Genomic DNA, 26,635 nt, shown 5'->3' with positions numbered 1-26,635 from the left:
TGCCTAATTAAGCACAGTTTTCACCTCCAGAGAGTAGAAATTTAAAAATATGTATTTTATAAAATATCTAGCCTTTCCTTGGACATTCTAAGTTCCCTGTATCCCGTACCTTAATGGTAGAGTATCAGAATGTTTTTGTTGTAGTATTAAAAAGGAAAACTTTTATTTTAAACTTGGTAAATACCATTTAAAGACAACAAAAATACTAAAAAGTTTAATATTGATAGTTAATATTTACTGTTATCTTGAACTTTAATGCCACAAATATTTCACAGTCTGTTATATGATCAGCATTGTACTGAGTACTTACATCACCCTCAATTAAGATTATATTTATTGGCCTAATTTCAGATGAATAAAGCATCTTGTGCTTGTGCAAACCTGCATTAAATAACTAGAGGGTTATTGTGTACACATCATTCCTAGCAATGCTATGTAACAGTAAACTATATAATAGTCTTTGAATGTGCCTTTGATTAAACAGCTCAGAGATATTAGTGACTGTTATTCTAGTAGGATAACATTTAGCCATTTAAGAATGAAATTCAAAAGATTTTTATTTGTAGAAAGAGTAGTGTGCATTTTTAAAAGATGAGTTTCTTACAAAGAGTGGTAGGTTATTTTTATGGGGCTTATTCTCCCTCCACTAAAAAAGACAACTGATGGGCACCAAATAGCAGTGTCCCTAAGTTACATCTAGGGCACTATGATCTGTGTACTGAGAATAGTACAGTGGCTATTTTTGCTTTTTCCAAACGATGTGTTAATTACACAGATTTGGATTAGTCACTCTGCAGTCCATTTTATGTTCTTTGGGCATACACTTTTGGAGTTGTGTGTGTGCAGTGCACATAGATGTTGCTATAACTCTGGGTGTACCGCCTACATGCTATTCGAAGTCAGGAAGCTGGTTCAGTTTAATCATTGGGATCTGTTGTGTACGGAAGGGCCTGTATATCCTATTTTGTTATTTTCTCTTTGATTTTATCTTTTCCTCTCATCCTTTGTCTTCAGAAAGATTTAGGATAGGGACAGACTCCAGAAGGAATAAAATAAATCACTGTGGTTTTAGGTATTTTATATTGGGAAAGTATTGTCTTAGTGTATCACTTTTTGTCACCTCTCAACAGCAAGGTTACTGAATCAAAATCCGTTTCAGCTCTAGTTTGACTCTTAAAAGATTGAGTTAATTGAGTGTTTGTATGAACTAGAATTGGAAAGAAATACAAATGTATTGAAGTTGGTGGGGGCAGGATTAAATAAGAACAAAAAGCCAAGAGGATAAAGACCCATTTTGGGCCCGGGCACAGAACGGTCAAGGTGACTGGAGGGACAGTTACTTCAGAACGCCTTAAGTTTGAGTTTGAAAAATCTTGAGGGCATTCTTCAGGCTTCTAACTGAATTTGGGTTTTTTTTCCAGAAGTAAGTTTGTTTTTCTTTCTCATTTGATAAGTGCTCTGATGTTTTTCTGTTTCATTTGCTTAATGAGATCGAGGCTGAATATTTTTTAGTTGAGAATTGGGTTTGTTAGCATTTTAAGTATCATCCATTTGGCTGGTATGTAAAGCTCAAACTGAGTTTGAGTGCTTTGCTCTTTTTGCCCTCCCATGCTCTAAATTGTGGGCTAAGAGTGATTTTTGAAAACGAAGGATTTCAACTATTTAAAAACTAGGAAACTAAAAAAAGTAATTGCAATTTAGGTTATGCAATTGGTACAAAAGTTCTTGTTCATTGTGATGGTAAACGATGGGAACCCAGTAAGCTAGGAAGTTTCTCTTCATCTTTCAGAAGATAACTCTGAAAACATATGCTGCCAGGCAGATATGTTGAAACCAGGGATAGAAGGAGAAGTACTGAAGGAGAAGATGCCTTCTAACTGGGAGAGTTAGGAATGCTGGATAGAGCACATGTGCGCTCCGTCTGGAGCCTAAGAGATGGGCCTACCCATCTATTTAAATCTGTAACCATACCGTTATATCTCAGCTACTATGATACATTGTCAGGCCCACCTCATAAAATTGAGGCATAATCAATTTGAGAGATTTTCAGCCAGTTTTATAACCTTTCCCCTGCCTCATGTAGCTTACAACAATTTTTTAAAAAGCTTATTTCTAACCAAGACTGGCATCCTCTATAGTCCTAGCAGTAAGGTGTGCTGGGCCTTGAGGCCAGTCAGAGCTGGGTTCAAATCCCTGCTCTGATACTATGGCCTTGGGCAACTTACTCGGTATCTCTGAGCCTTAGCCTATCTGGAAAAGGGGGAAAATGCCAACTTTGCTTGATGGGTTTGAAGATCAGAATCCATAAATGAAAGTTCATGGCATACCTTTTCTCATTATGATCATTTAGAGGTAAATTTGTTTCTCATACCTATGATACTTTATATATTCATCCTGAGACTTAAAGGTTCCTGTTCCATCATGTTTTAGTTATTCAGAAGTCATGGGTCTGTAGATGCTATCTGAAAGCCTGTACTTAAACTTGGGAGCAGTTCCAGATTCTGCCGCCCATGTTTCAGGCATTTCACATGGAGTGATTGTACAGGTACAATCTCACACTTCTGGCTCGTGTACCTAAATCAAGTAGTCTTACCTACTTTTTGAACTAAAAAATTCTAATGGAGAAGCATGAATGGACTCATTGATAAAGTAACTACCTTGTCCATTCAGGCTGTTGTAACAAATACAGACATTTATTTCTCACAGTTCAGGAGGTTGGGAAGTCCAGGGTCACAGGTGTTGGCAGATTTAGTTCCAGGTAAGGGCCCCATCCTGGCTCACAAATGCCCGCCTTCTTGCTGTGTCCTCCTACATTGAAGAGAGAGATCACTTGTCTACTAAGGGCACTAATCCCACCATGAGGACTCTACTCTCCTGACCTAATTACCCACCAGAGGCCTCACTCAAATACTATTACATTGGAAATTAAATACTATTACATATGAATTTGGGGGGACAAAAACACTCAGTCCATAGCAACAGTTAACAAAAGTTAATTGAAAGTTCATTATTTTGTTGCTTAAACTTATCAGGCTGTTTCCTATGGTTACTATCACACACACCCCCGCCACCCCCCTCCCCCCACGTTAATTCTATTTCTTAGCTGAAGGGCAAAACCATTTCTTGAAGGGGTACCATTTCTGTGCTAAGGAAGGCTGGCTCAAATGCCTTCCAAGATGGGACAGGTACACATAAAAAAGGGAATAGGCCCCTGCGGACCACAGAGCACCCCCAAAGGGGAGCAGCCCAGCCCCAGCCCTGCAGGACCCTGACATAGTGCTGGGCTCTGGGTGTGTAATTCTAAGGCTGGGAATCTGAATTGACATGCAGCTGTCAAGGTGGTAGATGTATTGTTGCTTGCCTTTTTTTTTTTTTTTTTTTTTTTTTATTTTAATACTATGATAAGCCAAACAAAATACATCTGTGTATTGGTCTGCCTTGTGGGGCATCAGTTTGCCTCATCTTCTCTGTCTTGTGCAAAAGGTACTCTCAAGTGTTTGCCTGGAAGATCCATTTCCATACCTTCGCTTATATATGGGTAATATGTGTTTTATTTCAGTTCATATCAATAATCATGATTTAAAGTATCTGATTTGAGGGAAACCAAAAGCAGGTTTTATGTGTACTCTGTCCAGAAAAGTCTTACTTTGGTATTGAACTCTGATTTTTATCAGAATTCCCCCAGGTATGGTTATAAATGCCCTAGATCAGTGGTCGGCAAACTCATTAGTCAACAGAGCCAAATGTCAACAGTACAATTGAAATTTCTTTTGAGAGCCGAAAACAGACTTCTGCGCATGGGCCACAAAGTTTCAATAGCACTGTACGTGCACGCCCACACGGGGTATTTTGTGGAAGAGCCACACTCAAGGGGCCAAAGAGCCGCAGTTTGCCGACCACTGCGCTAGATCACCTTGCATTGTCAATTTGATCTGGTTTCAGAGTTGGGAAGTTGTCTTACATTTTTATTGAAAAACACTAAATCAAACAGGTCAAACTCAAAGGCTAACATGGGCCAAATAAACGAGGCATGCCGAGCGTTTGACATGCTTGCACTGACTGACTGAAACTCCTAAAATAACTGCTCTGTATTGGTGTGTTGATGATTGAACTCTACAGTAGTGGGACTTAAGTGGGATTATTAAATAGCCTGCCAGGAAGTAAGGATCACCTACCTTGGATCAAAATGCCCAGATAACCCACTTTATAGTAAGCCAGTTGAGGAAATAAATTTTAAAATGCAACTTCTTGCCAATGTAATATATAGAATCTTAGCTTAAAATACTCCCCTCTTGAAGTACAATTTTCCAAAATGGGCATCTCGACTTTTCTTAGGATATTAAGAATAAGAGGGGAAAGAAGGAATTGAGGTATAAGAGTGGTCCTCAGTGCCACTGTTAACCATTTTCTCCACGTTTTCATATTAGGCAAACAAATGTTTATTTTATGCTATCGTGTTAGGAAATGTGAGTCTAAAGTTATTGTCGATCCTTTCCAACCTCCCTGTATCCCCGCCTTCTTCTCTTAAAGGTCACACTGAGCACCAACCTGGAAGAATGTTCATCTTTCTCTCCTTAATTTCAATAGGTGGAATACATGTTGGTGTCTTTTGATCATGAAAATAAGAGAGTCCAGTTGGTCCTGTCTGGAGAAGAAGTCGTTGAGACTCTACAAGAAAAGGGGGAAAAGACAAACCCAAAGTAAGCTGTTTTAGTGTTTCTGAAACTGTCAAACTACTAGAATAGACTCTTTTCTCGGATGTAAAGGACACAGGATAGCATAGCACTTTTAACACAGTTTAGAGCCCGGGCTCTGATTCCCAGCTGCTTGGGTGCAAATCCTGGTTCCTGTACCTAACAGTTGGGTAACCTTAGGCAAGTCACTTAACTCCTCTGTGCCTGTTTCCTCACCTATAAGGTAGGGATAATGATATCTACCTTGTAGAGTGTTGACATTTCAAAATCCATTAATATATTAAAGCACTTAGAACAGTAAAGGCTCTCTACGGCCATACCACCCTGAATGCGCCCGATCTCGTCTGATCTCAGAAGCTAAGCAGGGTCGGGCCTGGTTAGTACTTGGATGGGAGAACAGTAAAGGCAATATATAGCTTGTTTACTATTTTTAAAAATTGCCATAGTGTTACTGAGACCACGGACTATGGTGCCAGATTAAACTTGCAGATTGGTTTTGTTTGGCTGGTGGGATGTTTTCTAAATATTTATTTAACTAGACAAAGAGGGGAAGGGGGCCTGTACTCGGCGGTTTATTTTTCTCCTCACCTCAGCCCAGAACTGCAAGAGCCCTAGGGCCTCATCTTCTTTCCTGCACAGGGACTAGCTTGTCTGGACAGAGAGTGCCCTGTGCGTGTTTTCAGTTATTTATAAATATTTTGGGCCTAGGACTTTTAACCCTATTTATAGAGTTGAAGAGCTATGGAAAATTAATGGCCTTTGGGAATTATAAAGCAGTTTTTAGCTTCATTTATACCTAATAGTTTCTAACATTTTTGAGGCAGTGCTTTAAAAGAACTTCTAAGAATTGAGTAGACTGCAGCAAAGAAGATGAAGCAAATTTTTTTCCTCCTCTGTAGCCACCCTACACTTTGGAGACCAGAGTATGGGAGTTACATGATTGAAGGGACGCCCGGACAGCCCTATGGAGGAACCATGTCCGAGTTCAACACAGTCGAAGACAACATGAGACAGCGCCGGAAGGAGGCAACTTCTTTATTAAAAGAAAATCAGGCTGTTTGCACAATAACTTCATTTCCCAGGTTAGTTTCTACGTGAACATGCCCCAGGGGACAGTTCGGAGCTCGGAGCTCGAGGTTTTAAAGAGCAAATCATGACCAAGCATTTGACTCTACAGTTCTCATACTTTACAGACCACAGGCCGGTCCTTCTTCCCAGCACTGCCTTAGGCAGCCTCTTGTTAGAGCTATAGGCAGACGGTGCACACCAGCTCCAGTGGATGGTGGTGGCCTGGAGCACTGTGGTGAGGGCTGTGTCTGGGCTTGGTGGGAAAGACCAGGAGGACCACTGTGGCTGGGTAGCAGTGTGGCAGCCTCCCCCAGGCAGGGTGGAGGGAGCAGCACATCCTGTGCCATGCAGCTCTGACCTTGTGAGGAATAGTGAGTCCCCTGATCAAGTGCTCCTTGCACCCTCACATGTGTTTGCCTACCAGTAGAGGGTGACATTGGTGGCCTATCAGAGGTCACCTGCAGGAGGGCCACCATCAGTGCCCCCAGGGCACTATTGGCATTGAACCAAGGGGCGGAGGGGACTTTAGGTCATATTTCCCCTCTCACTGCCAGAAATAAAAATACGTGGAAAATTTTCCTTTCCATATATTTGGATATTATGTGGAAAAGAAAAATTTAGATTTGTCTAATTGGGAATTGTAAAGCAGTTTTTAGCTTCATTTATACCGAATCTAGTAATGGCTAAAAGTTCATAAATATTAAGTAAATAGAAATAGTGAGATTATGTTCTTAGCTTACAATGATAGGTAGGACCTGTACGTAAGAATACAGTTCTACCAAATCGTCAATCTGATCTATGCTAGATATCCGTCAGAGTGTGACCAAGTATGCTCACCTCCTCAAAGTTCAAAAGAGCTTTGGGGGGTTAGTATCTATGTCCTGGAACAGTTTGATAAATGTCTGTAATGAACTCAGTCATTTAGAGTCATACCATTGGTCTCAGAAGGACACTTGAATGAGAATTCTATTTTTTAACATTCCCATGGTCACATCTAAATAGTTGAAACCTGTTTAAGCAACTCAACAAACATTTAGAAAAACATCTCTTATTTTCTGTGATTCCTTTGTTCATTTGTGCAGGCCACTCCCCTCTCCCTGCCAGAAATAAAAACCCCAGCTGGGGAGGGTGGGCAGGTGTGCTTGGAAGAGAACTGGCATGTTCCTTGCCCACTGTTTGAAGGGGGTAAGGAAATCATGACTGCTATTCACAGGATACCTGAGCGCCTGCTCCACACAGACCCACACAGTGAGGATGCAACCATGAGGGAAAGTAGTGAGGGGGTGTGGCTCACAGAGAGAGTGACATGGTTGTCTCATGGCCTCTGTGCGGTGGAGGAAGGCGCCGCCCAGGGAGGAGGATGGTAGCAACATCCGAAGTTCTAGTAGGAGCCTAATAGGAGGGGAGAGGGAAGGCTGTACCAGGGAGGGGGCACAGCATGGGCACAAGCCCTAGGATGAGCCAGGGGAGCACCGAGCCGTCAGAGCTGGAAGAAGGCTGGCCAGTGTGACGAGGATGCTGAGAATGAAATGGAAGTGTGGGGTAAGGTGACGCCGGGCAGGTAGTTGGTGGGCCAGTTGTGTTAACTAAGAATTTCAGTTGCTATCCTAAAAGCAGTGGGAGGCCTTGGGAAGGTTGGGGTGGGCGGATTGCATCACGTTTTAGTTCAATAGCCCCGCACTTGGGCTGTAGTGTCAGTGTGGTTGTAGGACGGGTGGAGGGCTTGCTAGGAGACCAGCAGGGGGCTCAGTGGGGAGATGAGGGCAGCCTGCAGAGGGTAGGTGGTGGAGATGGAGAAAGTGGATAGATGAAGAGACTGCAAAATCAGCAAACGGGGTGGAGAGAAGAATTGGCAAGGCTGTTGGTTAAGTAATTATTATGAAATTTAGAATAATAAGTAGGCTACAGGTGTTATTTGACAAGTTTCAGTGAACTGGAAAATTCAGTATATTAAATTTTCCTTTTTCCCCCTTAACATTAGAGGATTCTACCTTTCACTTAGAAAATTAAAAAGAAAAAAAGGTTTGTAATACAAACCCAAATTGTTTTCTCTTAGTAGTGTGGCAGTGGGCTGAAAAGGACTTTTAAAAATTAAATCTAATGGGTCTTTTCTTCCTGTTAATGGCTCTATATGGAACCATTGGCACCCCTGCCCCCCTTTGTTTTTAAGATTTAGCTTCTTAAGTCATTATGAGGGAGAGTTGAAACAATGAAATAAGTTTTATTCTAAAAAGCCTATCGTATGTTTTAGACTTAAAAATAAAACAAGAATACTATTTAGTTGTAGAAGCTTCACCTTACTTCTATAGTAAATGATAAGGAAAGTTTTATTTTGGGATCAACAGTAAAAATAGTGCTTGGTTTCTTAAGTGTAAACAGTATGCTTTTTCTCTCTGTAAAGAGGCAAAAATTTTATAGTGTGGGATTATAGTCCGAAACAATGGTCATATGACAATTTGAGTTCAATCAAATTTCAGGGAATGAAGAATTCAGTTCCCCAGTCACACTGGCCGCAGTCCAGCTCTCAGGCCACCTGTGGCTAGTGACCACATGCTGAGAGTGGATGGTGCAGGTCTTAACGTGGCCGTCTTGGCAGGAGGTTCTGTGGGGGTGCTGGTCCAGAAGCAAAGCAAAGCTGTGCAGGAGTCTGAGGATCTGAGCTCTGACCGCCAGATCAACACCCTGGCGGAGAATGCCCCATGTAAACTTGTTGCTCCCCTAAAGGACTCTCCCTAACGCACATGGCATGTGCCGCAGGAGTTCCAGCAACCCTGGGACTATTTTCTAGATAAGATCAGCAAATTCAATTGTTCACAGGGGGAAGTGAGGCGTGGGGGCTAGTCTTGGCTCTCAACCAAGTTTCCTACCACTGATCTATAGCCTGACAAGAGGCTCCCTTGTGTTGCTTTCACCAACTTGTCTTTGTCCTCCCTCACAGCACAGTTACCAATGACCTTAAAATTCTTAACTCGAAGAACAGGTGGTGTGATGGCAAGTGAGGTGGAATTGGAGCTTTCCACTCAGGGATGCACACAGAGCTTCCCTTTTCTGTGTCAGAACTAAAACTCTTCTTTAGGTCAAGTAGATAATAGGGTTGGGTTTCAGACCTCAGAGAGAGATCTCAGGGGTGGATGGGGACACCAGTGGAGACACTACTTAATCTGATCTTGAGGGATTTGTGAGGTGACCTGCAGAGGCAAAAAACAGGAGACCCCTTTCAGATTCAGGCAAAGCTTACCAGGGGGTTGGGGGTAGGGCCAGTACAGGGGTCAAAAGATAAGCTGAGAGTTTAGAGCTAGTAAAAGAAGCCTCAGCAGCTGGATAGGGGCACCTATAGCCCCTGACGTACCTGTGCTGTGGGTTGATGCTATTAAATGAAGAGATGGGTAGGATGCAAGTGGGCCTTCTCTGCAGCAGCAGTCGCCAACCTTTCGGACCTCACGGACCACCAGTGGTCCACGGAGCACCAGTTGGCGACCGCTGCTCTAGAGGGTGTTCTGTGGGCGATGAGTGAACGAAGCTCTCTGATGAGGTTAGTAAAGGGCTGGAATCACAAAAGAAGATCTTGGTGAATAAGAAAAGCAAAGGCGTGGTTGTGATGGAGCATAATATTTACAAACCATTTGTGTGCTTGACCCTCGGAAAAAGGGAATGATAGATGCTAGGTATCTTCACAGGTGCAGTGATGACGAGGCATAATTAACTCAATTTGTTGTAGATTAGGCTGTCCTGGGTTCACGCTGCCGGAGTGCAAACCCACCCCAGTCGAAGGAGGAGCTTCCAGGTCCCTCTTCTTTCCTGATGAAGCAATAAACAAGCACCCCCGCTTCAGGTGAGTATGGCTTCGTGTTTAAATACAGGTGCCTTTCACTCAGAGGATACTATGCCTGCCTGGGAATCCTTTTCAAGCATTTACTGAATCCTGGCTCCCTCTGTAATTAACCAGAGAAGACACCACACACACACACACCCACCCACCCCCCCACACCCCCCACACCTATTGTGTGTCCAAGGCTGCTTGATTATTGCTTCTGGGGCCAGGCTTGACTTGCCCATTTCCAACTCATCTTAAAGTCATTAACGTAGCCACTGTCTTCTCCTTTAGTGAGCAGCTTCTTTTCCATCCTAGTTCTGTAAACAGCTATTTTGGGAAGCTTTCCCTTAGTTATTTCTACCTTTTCCCCTCTAAGTTACCACCAGTGTCTGTGATCTGTTCTCTCCATTCTGTGTACCCTGATAATAAGGTAAATTATGTACATCTGCATATAATAGGCATTCTCCACCTTTTGTTCTGTTATCTTCTAGGTCTATTCCTGTTTAATTCTTGGGTTTAAATTGCTTCAGGGCCCACACCAGTCTAATACCTTTGTACCTTGAGTCTCACCCTTCATCCTGAACCTGGGCATCTGACCTAGAGTTAGGGATGTTGGGATTTCTCAGTATTTATTTTAAAGAGGTCTGCAAAGTTTTTTTGGGGGGAGACAACAATTTATAGACATAGTTCCCAACTTCAAATGTTAAGAATGTGCGAAGGGGAAAAGAGATATTCAGCTGCAAGAAAAGATAGATTATGACACTTAAAAAAAAAAAAGGTAGCACTGCCCTGGCCAGTTACTCCGTTGGTTAGAGCATCATCCTGCACACCAAAAGGTTGCAGGTTAGATTCCTATTCAGGGCACATACATACCTAGATTGTGGGTTTAATCCTCGATGGGGGCGCATATAAGGGACAACTGATTGTTTTCTTTCCCTTTCTCTACAAAAGCCAATGTAAACATATCCTCTGGTGAGATTAAAAAAAGAAAGTGCAGGGGTCCTCCTGGGAGAGAGCAGGTGCTTCTGACAAAGGATCCATGCAGGCTTGTGAGGCGGTGGCACTACCGAGTCTACAGCAGCACTCTCCAACAGGATGTTAAATTTTCTGTTAGCCACTAGAAAAGTTAAAAACGTAGACTTGGCTTTATAATATATTTTATTTAACCCTATATACCTAAAATATTATTTCACCTTTAATCTCTATTTTTAAAGTATTAATATGAAATTTTTTTGTACTAAGTTGTCAAAATCTGGTGTGTATTTTCTCCTCACAGCATATTTTTATCAGGACGAGCTACATTTCAGGTGCTCAGTAGCTACATTTGCTTAGTAGCTTCTAGATTAAACATCACAGGTCTAGAGGATAAGTATTAAAGCTGCAGGTTGGGGGCAGCAGTAATGAGGTCTTGGGGCTCCAGAGATGCCTGGGAGAGCAAGCACTAAAGTTTGGTTAAAGTCTTGGTTAACATGGAAGTGTTAGAAGTGCAGGGTGAGACCAGACCATGCAGAATCCAAACACGTGATCTGGAGAGTTAGGAGGAGCTGGGGAAGCAGGGGAGAGACGGCAGTCTTGAGTAAGCACCCAGGGAAGTGGTATTAATGTAAAGCCCTTTTTCAGAGGATCCCTCAGAGTATCTTGATCCATATAAATTATCTATAGAGTGGCCTCAGAATTAGTTTGTTTTTTAAAAAATATATATATTTTATTGATTTTTTAGAGAGGAAGGGAGAGGGATAGAGAGTTAGAAACATCGATGGGAGAGAAACATCGATCAGCTGCCTTCTGCACACTCCCTACTGGGTATGTGCCAGCAACCAAGGTACTTGCCCTTGACCGGAATCGAACTTGGGACTCTTGAGTCCATAGGCCGATGCTCTATCCACTGAGCTAAACTGGTTAGGGCCAGAATTAGTTTGAAGGTACAGGATTTCATTCATTTACTTGTATATGATCAAATTTCCTTTTACATAATGGGTCTTTGGTACCGATGGGACTGATTTACAGCGTTTGGTTGTCTGTTTCAGCACCCTAACCAGAAATATCCGGCATAGGAGAGGAGAAAAAGTGGTCATCAACACGCCAAGTGAGTCCACAGGGGTGGTGGGTGGGAGAGGTTCCTGTTGCGTTGTTGTTTAATCCTAGGCTCCCACCCATTCCTTTTTTTTTTTTTTTTTAATACAGTATTTAAAGATAAGAACACACCGTCTCCGTTTATAGAAACATTTCCTGAGGATGACGAGGCGGCGAAGGCTTCAAAGCCCGATCACATCTACATGGACGCCATGGGATTTGGGATGGGCAATTGCTGTCTTCAGGTACTAGCTCATAGGCAGAGGCGAGTGCCCTCACCTACTTCTCTTTACTCCTTTATAGGTTTGGGTTTCCGTTTTAAAGATCATATTTAATCAGGTTGAAATGGTAGCTAGTATGCTTTTCTGAAAACCAGTGAAGTTATTTTAGTAAATTCACTGGAAACTACCTCTTGACAGAATCTACCTTTCCACTACAAAGATGTGTAGCTGTTAATTAACATAAAATGTGAACTGTTCCCAGGTCATTGTCTCTGTTCTTTCTATATGCCTGATTTCTGCTGCCATCTAGCGACAGGGTAGCTTTGAGGTTATAAACGGCTTAAATCTCTTGTTTCTGAAAGTGAAGTCTAATGGATGCATTCCAGTGATTTTTGTAGCCAAGGGAAGGACTGTTTGGACTTTAAATTTTTATATTCGTGCAAGGCCACCTCGCAGCATAAAAACAAAGCAGCCGAGTTTGCCCTGCCCCTGGCTCAGTTACACAGGAGGTAGAACAGCCTTTCTGACCTAATCAGATCACGGTGCCCGGCAGGGACTGTGCCCAGGCTCCCTTAGGGCCTGGGGGCAGAGTCCGGGCCTCCTCAGGCAGCTCAGGGCCTGTGTGCAGGGTTTGGCTACTCTGATATTTGGGTAACTTCCTTCACTTTTTTTGGCCTGTTTTCTCAGCAGTTTAAAGAAGGGTTTATATTAAGCCCCCTTCAAGGTCTGACTCCAAGCTAATATTTATTTCATTGTTTTTATGAACAGAAGTATTTATTTTAATCTTTAATTTATTTAAAATCCTCTTAGGAGTTGAAAATTTGAAAAAAATCAAAGAAAAAGGAGCCTCTTGTTATTTTTTAAGGAGATTTTATCTAGGTCTCATTATTTTGGCTGATTAGGAACAGTGTTTTTGGAGCGGCATCAGGCATTGTCCCCACGTAAGGGCCCCTGAACCTCCGGCCTGAGCACTCGTGACACACAGGGGCCGGGAAACCAGCCTCCCCATCATCTCACACAGCTGCAGCACAGGCACACGGCTTCCTGCACATGTCTCTAATGCGTTTATTTTCACAGCTATGTGGAATCAAAAGCGGCTGCCAGGGTCTGAGTTTTCCATGCTCAATGTGTTTCAGTAACCATGGCCAAGGGTATAGTTTTCCCCGACTTCCAGAGGTAGTATAAAATATGTGGCTTAGACCTTTTGAATGTTAACTGCATATCTGCCTCCCTATCTTAATTACAAACATTTCCAAAGAGAACCATTAAGCTCTAGAACTCACAGTGCACGGCTTTAAAACGATCGGCGCTGTGGGAGAACCGCCTGCCTTTTTTTGGTTTAATATTAAACCAGGGTGTTTTGCCAGGGACATCGCAGTTGTTCTGTTCCAAAGGGCTCTTCTTTCCCTTGAAATGCTGAATTGTACAAATAAATGCGGTCTCGTGGTATCTACCAGCAACATTTTTATTGCTGGTAGATATAGTTTTCCATCCAATTTAAGCTTTGTCATGGGTTTAGGATTCTTTTTCTCAATGGCACGTCCAACACCCCAGTTTCAATACTGAAAAAATGGGCACAGATGTGAAGTGTGTGGCAGAAGCAGCTTTCACAAATCAACACAGAACTTCCTGCTGTGAATCTCTTTAGTGGAACACTAGCAACTGCTTATACGGTAAAGCAGAAAAAAAAAATGTTTAAAAAGTAATTGAAGATTAATGGAAAATTTACAAGATGAATCATTTAACCATATTCAAATTCTGACTCTTGGGAGCTTTTCAGTAATCATTTAATGAGTTCATGTCAGTAAGTTCCTGTGTGTGGTAAGAGGTCTCCCCACACCCCAGAAAATCATGTGGCTTTCAACTGCTTTCTAGATAAATTTTAAATATACCATACTTGTATTGATTTCAGAGAGGAAGGAAGAGGGAAGAGAGAGAGATAGAAACATCAACGATGAGAGAGAATCAACAATCGGCTGTCTCCTGCACGCCCCTGTGGGGGATCCAGCTCACAACCCAGGCATGTGTCCTGAATGGGAATCTAACCATGACCTCCTGGGTCATAGGTCAAAGCTCAACCACTGAGCAAGACTGGCGGGGCCTAGATAAATTTCAGATTAAATACTTAGGTTTGTAATGTCTGTTTTTCATACTTCATTTTTCCCCTCTCATCAGTTTCCTGGTAACATTGCTTCTCTTCTTTATATACTTTAAATGGATACCAGAAGCCAACTGTTCATATATTTACACCTTTTAAAGGTATTAGAACTTTTTTTCTTCCTCCAGTAAAGCCTTTATCTGCAGTGAGGTTGCATTTGGTTTGGTAACAGTGGTATCAGCTCTAGAGTGAGGAAGACAGTAAGTAGGTTTAGAACAAGTCACTGTGCTGTTGTAACGCAGCTGTTGAATTCCAGGTGCTAATTTTCTTTTTTTTTTTTTTAATATATTTTATTGATTTTTTACAGAGAGGAAGAGAGAGGGATAGAGAGTTAGAAACATCGATGAGAGAGAAACATCGATCAGCTGCCTCTTGCACACCCCCTACTGGGAATGTGCCCGCAACCAAGGTACATGCCCTTGACCGGAATTGAACCTGGGACCCTTGAGTCCGCAGGCCGATGCTCTATCTACTGAGCCAAACCGGTTTCGGCAGGTGCTAATTTTCTTAAGCACACTCGTCTAGGGTTGGCTTTTCCAGGATCTGCCTGTGGAAACAAAATGCTCACTGTACTATCTTTTTAAAAACAAAAGTCACAGTCACACACTAAAATTTCCAGAAGTGCTGAAATAGGACCTAAGTAAACTAGAGAAGTCTATTCAAAAGAATTCAGCAGTCAAAACACTTGGGGAACATTTAGGTGCTTGTAATCTCAATCCATGTGAGTTTGGCCTGTGGGGTCACAGTTTTTCAAGTATCTCACCAATTTATTAAAACTTATCTTTGCCCCTGTGTTCTCCTCTATAGCACCCTCATTCCTTCAAGATGCTATGTAAATGTAATAAATATCTATTAAGTACTAAGTGGGTGTCAGACACTGTTCTTCACACTTGGCATAGAGATCCCTGCTGTCCTGGAGGTTTCTGTGGTGGGGTCACAGCAGATAAGCATGTAAATACTTTATGCACCCTCCTCCATCTCCTCACTTCTCATTTAACCCTTACCCAGCACAGACTAATTTCTGAGTTTCCGCCTCTTTCCGAAAACTACCCTTCTGGTTATCAGTGACCTAGTTGCCAGCCCTACTCAATCTTTATCTGTTTTAACCTTTGATACTCTTATTCGTTGATGTCTATGACTCAGCTCTTCTTCGGGTTGATTTAATCTGTAATGGCTGGTGAATTATTACATTTTAATGAAAACATAGCCTTAGCATAGGAATTGTAGGAAGATCAGGACCAGTAACCCAATTTGCAGTTAATACAGATGTGCCAGCACAACCACATTTTATATCCCTTGCTCCCATCCACTGCTCCTAGTGTTCTGCCTCAAAAAAGGTGGAAGATTTTTTTTAGTTTCTTTTTTGTGATTTGTGGAGGATTTGTGCTAATCATTATGTGATCTTTTTCTCTGCCTAACTCTTAAATATCCTACGTACCCATCATGTGCAGACTCTCTGGGTGATCTAACCATCTTCAGGTCGTCGTCTGAGCCTACTCCCCAAATATTTCTCCAGCCCAGGTGTTTCTTCTAGGAACCAGCTCTGGACCCAGCCACTTACAGGGCGTCTTTGTCTGTCTGTTTCTTGGCTCCGTAAGCCTTTGCCTCTTCTTCCTTTCTGTCCTGGGAGCACCCAAGCCAAGTCCTAAGTCACACCCTCACTCTCTCTACCCCCTGGCCACCAGAGCCAGGTGCCTTGTTATGGTGTGCTCAATTTTTTCTTAGGCTGTTGCAGCATTTGAACTTCCCTGCCAAGATGTTCCTCATGCTGCCACCAGTGCACTCTGAAACCCATCCTTAGTAACTCCAAGTCCCCTTTTCACCAAAATGTGTATAACCTCTCAGCCAACTGAAGCGAATGGGAAGCTCTTGAAAGAAACCAGTAGAAAAGGAAATGCCTTAATGAACTCTATCATTTATCTAGTGTCTTATTTTTCTTTATCGACTTTTACTAATTCATTTATATTAGTTTTGAACATGATTAAATACCATTTTCTAGCAAAATTCATCTAGGACAAGCTTTTAAACAAACTCCTGTATTAAATATTTCATCAGTGGAATGACCATTACGTACCAGGCCCCTCCCTTCTTCAGTCTTCTTCTCAGACTTCACTCCTTGGGGAGGATGTTAATGATTCTTTGTTGTTAATAACTTGCAATTCTTAAACAGGTAACGTTCCAAGCCTGCAGCATTTCTGAGGCTAGATACCTGTATGATCAGTTGGCCACTATCTGCCCAATTGTCGTAAGTAGAAGTCATACCTTATTTTAAATACTTCTTTGCATAGAATAAAGACCGCATGTGCGAAATTTGCTGAGTGTGCTAGTTAAGTCCATTGAAGACTTCATTCAGAAATGAACTAACCCAGATAATAGGTAGATTAAGAACCAGTGGACTAAGTCTAAGCTGTAGACCGTTACTGTTGCTAGTAAGACATTTATGTGCTAAAGTGTTAAGTTTGAATGTTAGCCATCTTCGTGTCCTCGCATTAGAAAGAGGAAGTTAAATGTATAAGATCCAGGGATTTCAGTCACTCCTGGGGTATTTCACTATGAGAAACAGGCACAGATAGTGCTATAGAGCTATGTTGCATAACTGATTCTCCGTGACCAGAGATAACTGCATGGAGCTTTTTTCAGCATGAAAGTGACATTTTGAACCTGCAGGTGCTGACTTCTGTTTGTTTTTAGATGGCTTTGAGTGCTGCGTCTCCTTTTTACCGAGGCTATGTGTCAGACGTTGATTGTCGCTGGGGCGTGATTTCTGCATCTGTAGATGATAGAACTCGGGAGGAGAGAGGACTGGAGGTGGGAATGATTTTTCCTTAATAGTCTTTATATCAAGCAGATCAAACAGAGTTATTGTAATAACTACTTGTGATTTTGAAGTTTCCCTCAAGTTTTTATCTTGAGTAGGTTAGTCACACATGGGAAGAAATTCATGGGTTATAAACCTATCTTTGTGGTCTTTGGCTTTGTAGTGTTTGTTCTGGGGTGAACATGTGGGAAATGTGATTTGATCTGGTTGGGGTTTTAATTTTCATCATTAGTTGAAATCTGTATTTGTTTTATCTTCTGAAATTAAGAGTGTAGTTTTTTTGTTTTTTAATCTTTTGGCAGTCACTGCTGATGGCTGTTTTACCAAATGCTTTTTGGCGCTACATGAGTGCTTTGAATATGATGCTTTCTGCTGTGGAAAGTGTACTCTGCTGTCAAAGATTTTTTTGCCCCTTATGAAGGGTTAGTTAGTGCCTCTTGTTTGCCTGCTGAACTGTGACCTTGCATTTCTCCAACCAAGAATATCCACCAGAACCACCTCTGGAGATGTTTAAAAAATAGACCCCAGACCCATCTCAGACCTTTAGTAAGTTTTCCAGGACTGGAACCTTGACATAGGTATTTTTAAAGGAGCCCTTCCAAGTAATTCTGATGTTCTGAACCAGGGCACACTGCTGCTGCTCTGCTCTTCATGCAGTTCATAAATTGTTGAACATGCTTTCTAAAAATAAGTGAACTTGAAAGGAGAAATCATTTTGATAGTTTTCTTTTACAGTATAGGCTTATTATTATTAATTATTTTGCTGTCAACCTTGGCATTTATTTTTGAAGCTTCATAAGAATGAAGGTGATGTGCTTTAAAAAAGAAAAAAGTTAAGGTATATTTAAATCATCAGGCAAAAAGCCTACTTAATTTGTCTCCTTGCTTTTTAAATATAATTTTCCATAATATTACTTTTCAGTGTTAACTTATTTTTCAGAGTCTTATGTTAAGATTGGACATTTTAATATAATTATTATATATAAAAACATAGGGCATTTTAATGTAATTATTTGGGGCATATGTTTATTTCCAGATGATTTTATATGGCATTCATTCACATTTTTTAAATTTTAGCCACTGAAGAACAGTAACTATAGGATTAGTAAATCCCGATATGATTCAATAGACAGTTATCTGTCCGAGTGTGGCGAGAAATACAATGACATCGACTTGACAATAGATAAAGAAATCTACGAGCAGCTGTTGCAGGAAGGTGAGCATCCATGCCTTTTTTGCCCCCTAGATTTGATTGTATGTCTTCAGTTCTTCAAAACTCTTAAACTTTTTTGCTGACTCCTGGTCTGGTTTCTGTTTTTAGTGTGAAGTCTCTAACTTTTCTTAGGAGGCTGCTTGTTCCTAAAGTTTCAAGTTCCAAATACTTGTGAGATCTTCTTGACTTTTAGCAAAAGGAACTTACTTTGGAGGTCTGTATCTAGGTCCCCACCAGTGCCCCAACAGGCATTGTGTAAGTAGCGAATGAAACTCCGGCGCTTCCCCAGGGCCCGTAGGATAAGGTCCTGGGTGAGATGAGAATACCGAACAAACCAGCCATTGCCTGAGCTTCTAGATACTCGCTCTACAACCTCCTGAGCTGTCCTGTCTTCTTTTGGGACTTGGAGGACAGTGGAGTCTTGAGCTGTGTAGTGAGTCCAGGGTGACCTCTCTTTGCAGGCATTGACCACCTCCTGGCCCAGCATGTTGCTCATCTCTTTATCAGAGACCCGCTGACTCTGTTTGAAGAGAAAATACACCTGGATGATGCCAATGAGTCTGACCATTTTGAGGTAGTTCCTGTTTTAAATGCATTTTTATCTCACTAACCAAGACGGAGGTAGTTTTCTGTGTCTGTGAAAAATTGGCCAGTGTGCCTCATGTGCCTTTTGAAACCTCATGTGCCTTTCATTATCTAGTGCAGTAAAAAACCAAGACACATTTTAAATTGGTTCAAGGTACTTTTATTATGATTCCTACAGGTTATATCTCCAGTTCTAAATTTCTTATTCAATATTTTCTCTTGTTTGCAGCATGGTGAAAAGTTCAAGCATGCTACATAAGAATAACCTGGTTAGTTATTTCAGTGCTGCTGGCATATCACCCAGCTTTTATTAAACATTTGCTGTTTGTTTTCCTAGCAGGTCACATTCCAAGAAAATCTTAAATTGTACCTTTTTGTACTTATAAATTGAAGAGTTAGGTATGGATAGCAAACAGTCTTCCCTCATTAACTATCAAATCATCTTAGTATTTTCTGTGGCCTATGGAAAGTTGTTTTATTCTCTGCCTTTTTTATTACAGAACATTCAGTCCACAAATTGGCAGACAATGAGATTTAAGCCTCCTCCTCCAAACTCAGACATTGGATGGAGAGTGGAATTCCGGCCCATGGAGGTAAGACGAGGGTCAGCAGGAGCGAATTCACACGCACCCTGTCTTCTGACTGCCCACCACCCTCTGACGCTCTGAGCAGAGGCTCCTAAATTAACTGGAAGACAATACAGATCAAGTGTGTGCACGCAATGAGCACGTCCAAAAGCTGAGGCGGGTTGATTTCTGAGAATAGATTGTGAGCAGACCCAGACCCCGAAGGGGCATTGGGGGATGATGTGGTCCGAGGAGGGCTTTGTTGGGGAATGGCTTGCTTGTGTGGTGGGTTGCTAACTTCTGGGCTCCTGCTTATCTAGGTTCAGTTAACAGACTTCGAGAACTCGGCGTATGTGGTGTTTGTGGTGCTGCTCACGAGAGTGATCCTTTCATACAAATTAGATTTTCTCATTCCACTGTCAAAGGTAAGAGTGTGGTAAATGGTAGCAGTGGGTTTGATTAGCTGTAGACTGTTCTGTTCATTTATATATCATATTAATTTTAAATGTGATCTCATTTAGAATTGTTCACCCTTTAGAATAAAATGCTTCTCCCTCCATCCTATTCTTTTCCTTTTTGATGCTACATTGGTGGAGACTTTCCCACCCCATCCCCCACCCCCCAAAAAAATGCTAACAGTGGTTCCTTACTCAGCCCATTTGAAAGATGGTGGTTGGAGTGAGTCCCACAAATAGATTTCATCCTCCCCACGATCTCATTTTGGTTACAGTATTAATCCTAGGATGCAAGGAGAACGGGTAGCTGCTGGAGTGCAGGGGACAGTCCCTGCAGTGGGGCTGAACTGGAGCTGTTCCTGGAGAATGTGATGGCTTGGACCATCAGAAAAACAAATCAGAGTTCATCAGCCCCAGCCCAATAAAAAACAGAAAAGGAATCTTCTTGAAGCAGTTTCCTGGCAGAGCCTCAGAATAGTTCCAGGCTGTGAGGCAGCAAATAGAAGATTTTGGTTCCCGGGCCAGAGAGAGAGGCTGGGAAACGCTGCCAGGTAGAACGAGGGGTCTGGTGAGGTGTTAGAGCAGAGCAAGGAGAAGAGCAGCCCTGTCCCAGCAAGTGTGGAAGGAGGAAGAAACCCCGGGCCTCTGCTCCCTCTCCCCCAGGGGGCACTGCAGCTGCCCCGTCCCCCCACACCCCCTGAAGGCAGTCTGGCTGCCAGCTCGTCCCTGCCTGCTCTCACACCCAGGCCAAAGGGGGCCATGGAATCCCATGGGCCCACGTTGCACACTGGGTGTACCTGTTGGGGAGAACAACCCATCTGAGGCACAGTCCATGTAAGCTACCAGTCTAAGCCTTATTTACAATAGATGTCTAAAAGTCAGTAGGAAACCAAGAACTTTTAATGGCCTTAAAGAGTCTACAAAAAATTTATTATCCTCAGTGAAACAGTTAATTCAAGAAATTGGAAAGAACTCTTAAAGAAATTCTAACTAGTGCCTGAGAGGAAATTCTGGAGAAGGCTCACATCCATGAAGCAAGCACTGTGGACCACAGAGCATTTGGAGAACAGTTATTAGAAACAAAGAACAATAGTATCCACAATTTTAAAACTCAGTAAAATGGCCCTAGCCAGTTTGGCTCAGTGGATAGTGCCTGCCCACGGACAGAGGGTCCAGGGTCTGATTCCGGTCAAGGGCATATACCTCGGTTGAAGGCTCAGTCCCCAGTCCTGGTTGGGGTACATTGGGGAGGCAGCCAGTCTGTGTATGTGTCTCTCCCCCTCCCTTCCACTCTATAAAAATCAATGGAAAAATATCCTTAGGTGAGGATTAACAACAAAAAACAAACCACACCTCAGTATATGCCCCAGTAGAGCAGATACTGAAGATCAAAGTCAGGGATTTAGGAAGCCAAAGTGGGATCCATCCCAGCAGATGGCAAAGAAATGAAAAACTGAAACATGGAGAATTGCTCTGGAAAGTTCAGTGTTTGTATAATTTAGAAGAAAAGAATGGTCTGTATCAAGGGTGGGGAACCATTTTTCTGCCAAGGGCCATTTGGATATTTATAACAATATTTGCTTAATATACATTTATGTTGCTATGTAAAAAGCTCCTAAATTTATTGAATTTTGAGTCCTGCGTATAGTTACCTTGGCAGGGGCAGACCAAATGGTTTCTTGTGCCTTATATGGCCCATGAGCCAGACGCTCCCCACCCCGGTCTATATAAAAGAGATGCAGGATACAGTAATCAAGGAAATAAGACAGTTTTCCCTGTAAGAGTCCATTAGGTCAAGCGATAAATATTTAAAGAAGAACCCACTAGGAATTTCTGAATCTCAAAAATAACAGCTGTCTAAATAGGAGAGAGAAAAAGGATAGCTGCCAAAAGGGTGAAAAAACAGTTTATATCACTTCTCATCTACAACATTAAATAGTGAGATCGAGAAAGGTCTTCAGAATCCTGAGGGGTTAAAAATCACAACCATTGAATTCTCTTCCAGTCACATTATTCTTTAAATTCCAGGTAATTCTAACAAAACTTGTTAGATTATTAGGGCTAGAAGTATGCCAGAAGTCTTACCTAGTGGAGGAGAGGGATGGTAGATACTCTTTAATGCTTAGCATTTGAAACTACTTGTTTAAAAGAAAAACTAGTAATAGATAGCTGCAGGTTAATAGTAAATCCTACTATTAACTATTTACTATTAACCTGCAGCTAAAAGGTGTGGGGTCAGGGGAGTGTAAGACAGGATAGCCCAGAGAGCATAAAATGGTAAGAAAAAACACACACACACACAAATTTGAATAAACTCTCCTATTAAAAAGCTGAAACAGGTAATATAAAATAGCAACATAATGGCATATGCCTAAAATAAGGACAGTGTGGAAAATAGAGCTATCATTGAAAAGATAGCCAGAATGACAAATGTGATAGAAAGTATTAAATGAGATAGAGGAAGCAGTTTTGTTTGATTTTCTAAGGTAATGTTAGACTCATGGTTCTTTTTACACCATAAAGTGTAGCCGACATTTCTCAGAAGCATAAGAAGCATTTAAAGGCACTGTGGTTTGGTAAGGTAAGGCTTTATCAGGCCGACGCTCTATCCACTGAACCAGACCGGCTAGGGCAGTGACCATGGTGGAATTTTAGACAGTTATTTGAATATGTTTCTAGAGGTATCTAGATTATTCAGCTCATAGGTGTCTTTAAAAAACAACAGTAGGAAATGAATATGGTGAAGAGGCCAAGTAATCAAAGACTTTGTATAGCCCATGTTAGTTCAATGTGACCCCTAACTTGGTCTTTCATATATTGAGAATCCCCTCAGTTTTCATTATAGGAAGTAAGGGATTACTAAGAAGGTTTAAAAGCTCTTTGTGAGTCTTGAAAAGTCACTGGAGAAATGGAGAGGTTTTGGTCTGGTGAATAAGTGGACATGGCCTGGGCAAACAGTGTTGCTGCCCCTCTGCCCCTGGAGAGCTAAGCTTGGTCCAGATCTGACAACAAAGCGAGGCAGCAAATCCCCAGGGGCGGCGGGGGCAGAGCACTGAACTGGGAGCCAGGGCTGGGTTCCCGGCCTTTCCTCACCTGGGGTCTTGGATGAGTCCTGTGCTGTGTAAAGGGAGCCAGCCACCTGCCCTCGAGACAGGTTTCCTGGAAGGTCAGTCACAAAGGTGCCTTGAAATGCAGGCAGCCTACGGGATTATAGGGGGGTTTTTTTTTGTTTGTTTGTTTGTTTTTAAAGGTGAGCTTCTCTTTCCCCCCATTGTTAAAAAGCACATACCAACTTGTGGTTGAATGGCACAGTCCCCACATAAAAGTGAAAAGTCTGCTCTTCTGACCAGAAACCGTGGGAAGGACAGTAGAAGACTTGAGGGAGGCAAGTCCTGATGGCAGAAGTGATGAAGGCACAGCTCTGGTTGGTCAAGAGTGTTCTGACTTAGGCATGTTATTTTTCTCCCCTAGGTTGATGAAAACATGAAAGTCGCACAGAAACGAGATGCTGTCCTGCAGGGAATGTTCTACTTCAGGAAAGATATTTGCAAAGGTATTATATCCTCTTGGATTTCTGGGGTCACTTAGGCTACAACAGGCCACTAACGCTGCTCTGCCGTCACCAGCAGGTGGCAATGCTGTGGTGGACGGCTGTGGCAAGGCCCAGCAGAGCATGGAGCTGGCCACAGAGGAGCACGAGGAGTACGCCCTGATGAGCATAGACACCATCATCAATGGGAAGGTAGGGTCCTGTGCGCCCACTGCCTGCCGGCCGGCCGACACCCACAGGCAGGGAGCTCATGGCACATCCTGCTTCTTGTAGGAAGGCGTGTTTCCTGGGCTGATCCCGATTCTCAACTCCTACCTGGAAAACATGGAAGTGGATGTGGACACCAGATGTAGTATTCTAAACTACCTAAAGCTGATTAAGAAGAGAGCATCTGGTATGGTATCCTTTTCTTTCTTTTTTCTTTAAAAACAACTCTCAATGTAGGCACAATCTCTCAGTCTTACAATACTCAGATTCCTAAAGTTGCCTTTTAAAGCAGCAGTCACCATCTTTTCGGATCTCACGGACCACCAGTGGTCCACAGAGCGCAGGTTGGAGACCGCTGTTTAAAAGGATGGCCGAAACCGGTTTGGCTCAGTGGATAGAGCGTCAGCCTGTGGACTGAAGGGTCCCGGGTTCGATTCCGGTCAAGGGCATGTACCTTGGTTGCGGGCACATCCCCAGTAGGGGGGTGTGCAGGAAGCAGCTGGTCGATGTTTCTCTCTCATCTATGTTTCTAACTCTCTATCCCTCTCCCTTCCTCTCTGTAAAAAATCAATAAAATATATATATTTTAAAAAATAATAAAAAAATAAAAGGATGCATTTACTAATACACACCTTTTCACATTCTGACATCTCTACAATCAGATACACCTTATAATCTTTGATAGTCACAGTTTAATTAGCAGTGCTCTGTTTTTCAATACCGATTCATAAAACTGGTGCATCTTTAAGTTGATGGCATTATAGACACAGTGTCTAGATTGCCTAGTTGTCACTGAAGTCCAGCTGTGTTCACTGTGCACCATCACGGGCTCTTTCTAGGCGGAGTAACTCTGTAAGGTAAATAAGCAACACAGCGAGGGCGTCGGGTCTTCAGCCTGCTGCATACAGTGAGCACCCCCAGGAGCCCCCTCCTCTGTTAGCCTAGGGGAGCCATCAATTTTACAAAGGATGTACCCCCAATAGTATGTCTGCCAGTTTCCCCTCTCCATTCACTCCACTTACTGTTCTTTTTTCTCTCCACCTCTTCGACCAGAGGTCGCTCTGGCAAACTCGGGACCTGCTGTCCTCTGAGGCAGTCTCATGACACGGCCAGCATATGTGGTCGTAACCCTCTGGCCAAATGGGAGGACGCGTGCCTTAGTGCACGTGCCGGCTCTCGTTTCTTACGAGCTGGCGGTGTCGGTCAGTGTGCGGGTAGCATCTGCCAGGCAGCACGGGGATGTGTGTGGTCTAGTTGCTGCCTGCAACCTGGAATTCCTTCCCAGGAGGAGTCCTGCAAACACTATGGAAAGCATGCTTTCCCGGCCCTGCCACCTGGCCACACCAAAAGGTCAAGCTGGTTTTTCTTCAGGATTGTTCAACCTGGCCAAATGTCAACTTATATTTTGAAAAGCACTACTATTAAAGTGTCTTAATTTTTTTTTCCCCTTTTTCAGGAGAACTAATGACAATCGCCAAATGGATGAGGGAGTTTATTGCAAACCATCCTGACTACAAGCAAGACAGTGTAATAACCGATCAAATAAACTATAGCCTTATTTTAAAGTGCAACCAAATTGCAAATGAATTATGTGAATGCCCAGAGTTACTTGGACCAGCATTTAAGAGAGTAAAAGACAGCGGAAGTAAAACGGACTCTTCCAACTAGACCCCTGCAGAGGGACACGCTTGCTGTTTCATCAGAGAACTGGCCACAGCTCCAGGGAACAGGACTGAACCGTGTCCTGGGCCAATGGGCCGGAAATGGAGTGAGAGGCTTCCTTCAGCGGGTAAATCTAGAGTTTTTACAGTGAACATGTACATAGTAAAGTATTTTTATGATTAACGATGTATTTTAATAACATATCTAAAGTTGTGGACTGGCTTGTACATTTTCTAATTCTCACTCTGGAGTAACAACTGCCCGAGCAGTTTTGTAAATGTAATGTTCTAGTAATTGTACTATATCTGCATTCCATTGTTCAAAATGTTTACTGTAAATATTTGTGCTTTCGTTTTTAAAAGACTTTACCTGGACCTGATTTACAGAAATTGATCACTTCACTTTAAAACCAGTTTGTCTTGTTGATGTTCTTTCAGCCATCTCCTTCGATTTGTATTTAAAATCACTGTTGGATCCATTCAAGGGCTTCAGGGGTAACCCTGGGCTCTGGCACCTTATCTGTTCCCTTTGTAATCTGAATAGCTAACCACCACGTAAACCCATCGAGCTGATGGCTGTTATCAAAGGTACTGTCCTTTTTTATTTAATTTCACGAGGCAGGAATTACAGATAACTCTGTAGGAAGGCAGGAGACCTTTACCCTGAGTTCACATGTAGTGATTATTTGGGGTGATTGTTTTCCTCCTATGCATAATATACAGAGTATTGTCAAAAATGGCACCCGCTCCTGTGTCTATTCTGGTTGCTGCTGTGTATTTAAATGTGCAAATCAGGTGCAGTTGCTGAAGGTTGTTTTGTTACTTTCTAGTTTCCAGTAAGCATATTGACAGACATTCTTATAAAAGCCATTTGCTTTAGGTTTTACCTGGAGGATATTCTACATGCTGCTTATGCCCTTCTCTGTGAAACTCTTCAGGAAATCATGATATGCACTAAGTTTTGTGAACCGAGCCCCTAAGTGTTTAACTGTAAATAAGTTTCATATAATTGTTGTTAGAGCATTTTGTTGAAGGTTTTTTTCCAATTAAAGTCTTAACCTGCTTCAGAAATAACTATGTACAGTAGATTATGCAAACCGTAACAGGCACCAATATTCAAACTAATGTGAATTTTAAGAGATTGTGACAAAGCTGCTTCCGCTAAGTCTGCTTAGATATAAATACTAGGGTTTGTGCTATGTTTCATACATGCTCTTTGGAGGATTAATGAATGCCTGCTTTTCATTTGCTTGTAAATCAGGTTGTAAAAAGGCAGATAAACTAAATGTTTGTGGGATGAGGAAATAAAAGAATGGGATGAGAATCCTGAAAACTGTTGAATGTGTGCGTTCTGCAACTAAAGGGGTGGTGGCGTGGCTTGTTTAACCACCTCAGATAGTCTGTGAGCTTGTTTTCATTTCCATCCTCAGAGGTTTTCAGAAAGAAGCACAGTGACAAAAACAGACGCCTCATCTGCCCTGTAGCTGCCAACCCCGGAGGGGAGGGGAAGGGACAGAGGGGCTTGATGTTTGGCTGAAGTGATGCCTGAGCC

At 42.3% G+C, this 26,635-nt stretch overlaps 1 protein-coding gene across 2 annotated transcripts in view; it reads left to right on the top strand.

Annotated features, from left to right (window-relative positions):
* GCLC (glutamate-cysteine ligase catalytic subunit) overlaps positions 1–26,416 on the top strand; it is a 40,386-nt gene extending 13,970 nt beyond the window's left edge. Inside the window, exons 2-16 of one of the 2 annotated variants that reach the window (XM_008142055.3) lie at positions 4,588–4,700; positions 5,594–5,776; positions 9,481–9,594; positions 11,604–11,662; positions 11,761–11,894; positions 16,199–16,273; positions 16,720–16,836; positions 17,924–18,062; positions 18,521–18,633; positions 19,145–19,237; positions 19,531–19,635; positions 23,137–23,218; positions 23,295–23,407; positions 23,489–23,609; positions 24,879–26,416. In XM_008142055.3, coding sequence (XP_008140277.1) covers positions 4,588–4,700; positions 5,594–5,776; positions 9,481–9,594; positions 11,604–11,662; positions 11,761–11,894; positions 16,199–16,273; positions 16,720–16,836; positions 17,924–18,062; positions 18,521–18,633; positions 19,145–19,237; positions 19,531–19,635; positions 23,137–23,218; positions 23,295–23,407; positions 23,489–23,609; positions 24,879–25,090 — 1,773 coding nt within the window. In that variant the 3' untranslated portion in view covers positions 25,091–26,416. Of the gene's footprint in view, positions 1–4,587; positions 4,701–5,593; positions 5,777–9,480; positions 9,595–11,603; positions 11,663–11,760; positions 11,895–16,198; positions 16,274–16,719; positions 16,837–17,923; positions 18,063–18,520; positions 18,634–19,144; positions 19,238–19,530; positions 19,636–23,136; positions 23,219–23,291; positions 23,408–23,488; positions 23,610–24,878 lie in introns of both variants that reach the window. The other variant, XM_028142870.2, reaches the window with a different exon arrangement.
* Positions 26,417–26,635: the final 219 nt, after the last annotated feature.

The sequence above is a fragment of the Eptesicus fuscus genome, chromosome 10 (assembly GCF_027574615.1).
Source record: "Eptesicus fuscus isolate TK198812 chromosome 10, DD_ASM_mEF_20220401, whole genome shotgun sequence".
NCBI classification, from domain to species: domain Eukaryota; kingdom Metazoa; phylum Chordata; class Mammalia; order Chiroptera; family Vespertilionidae; genus Eptesicus; species Eptesicus fuscus.
This window is presented reverse-complemented; position numbering and strand designations above follow the sequence as displayed.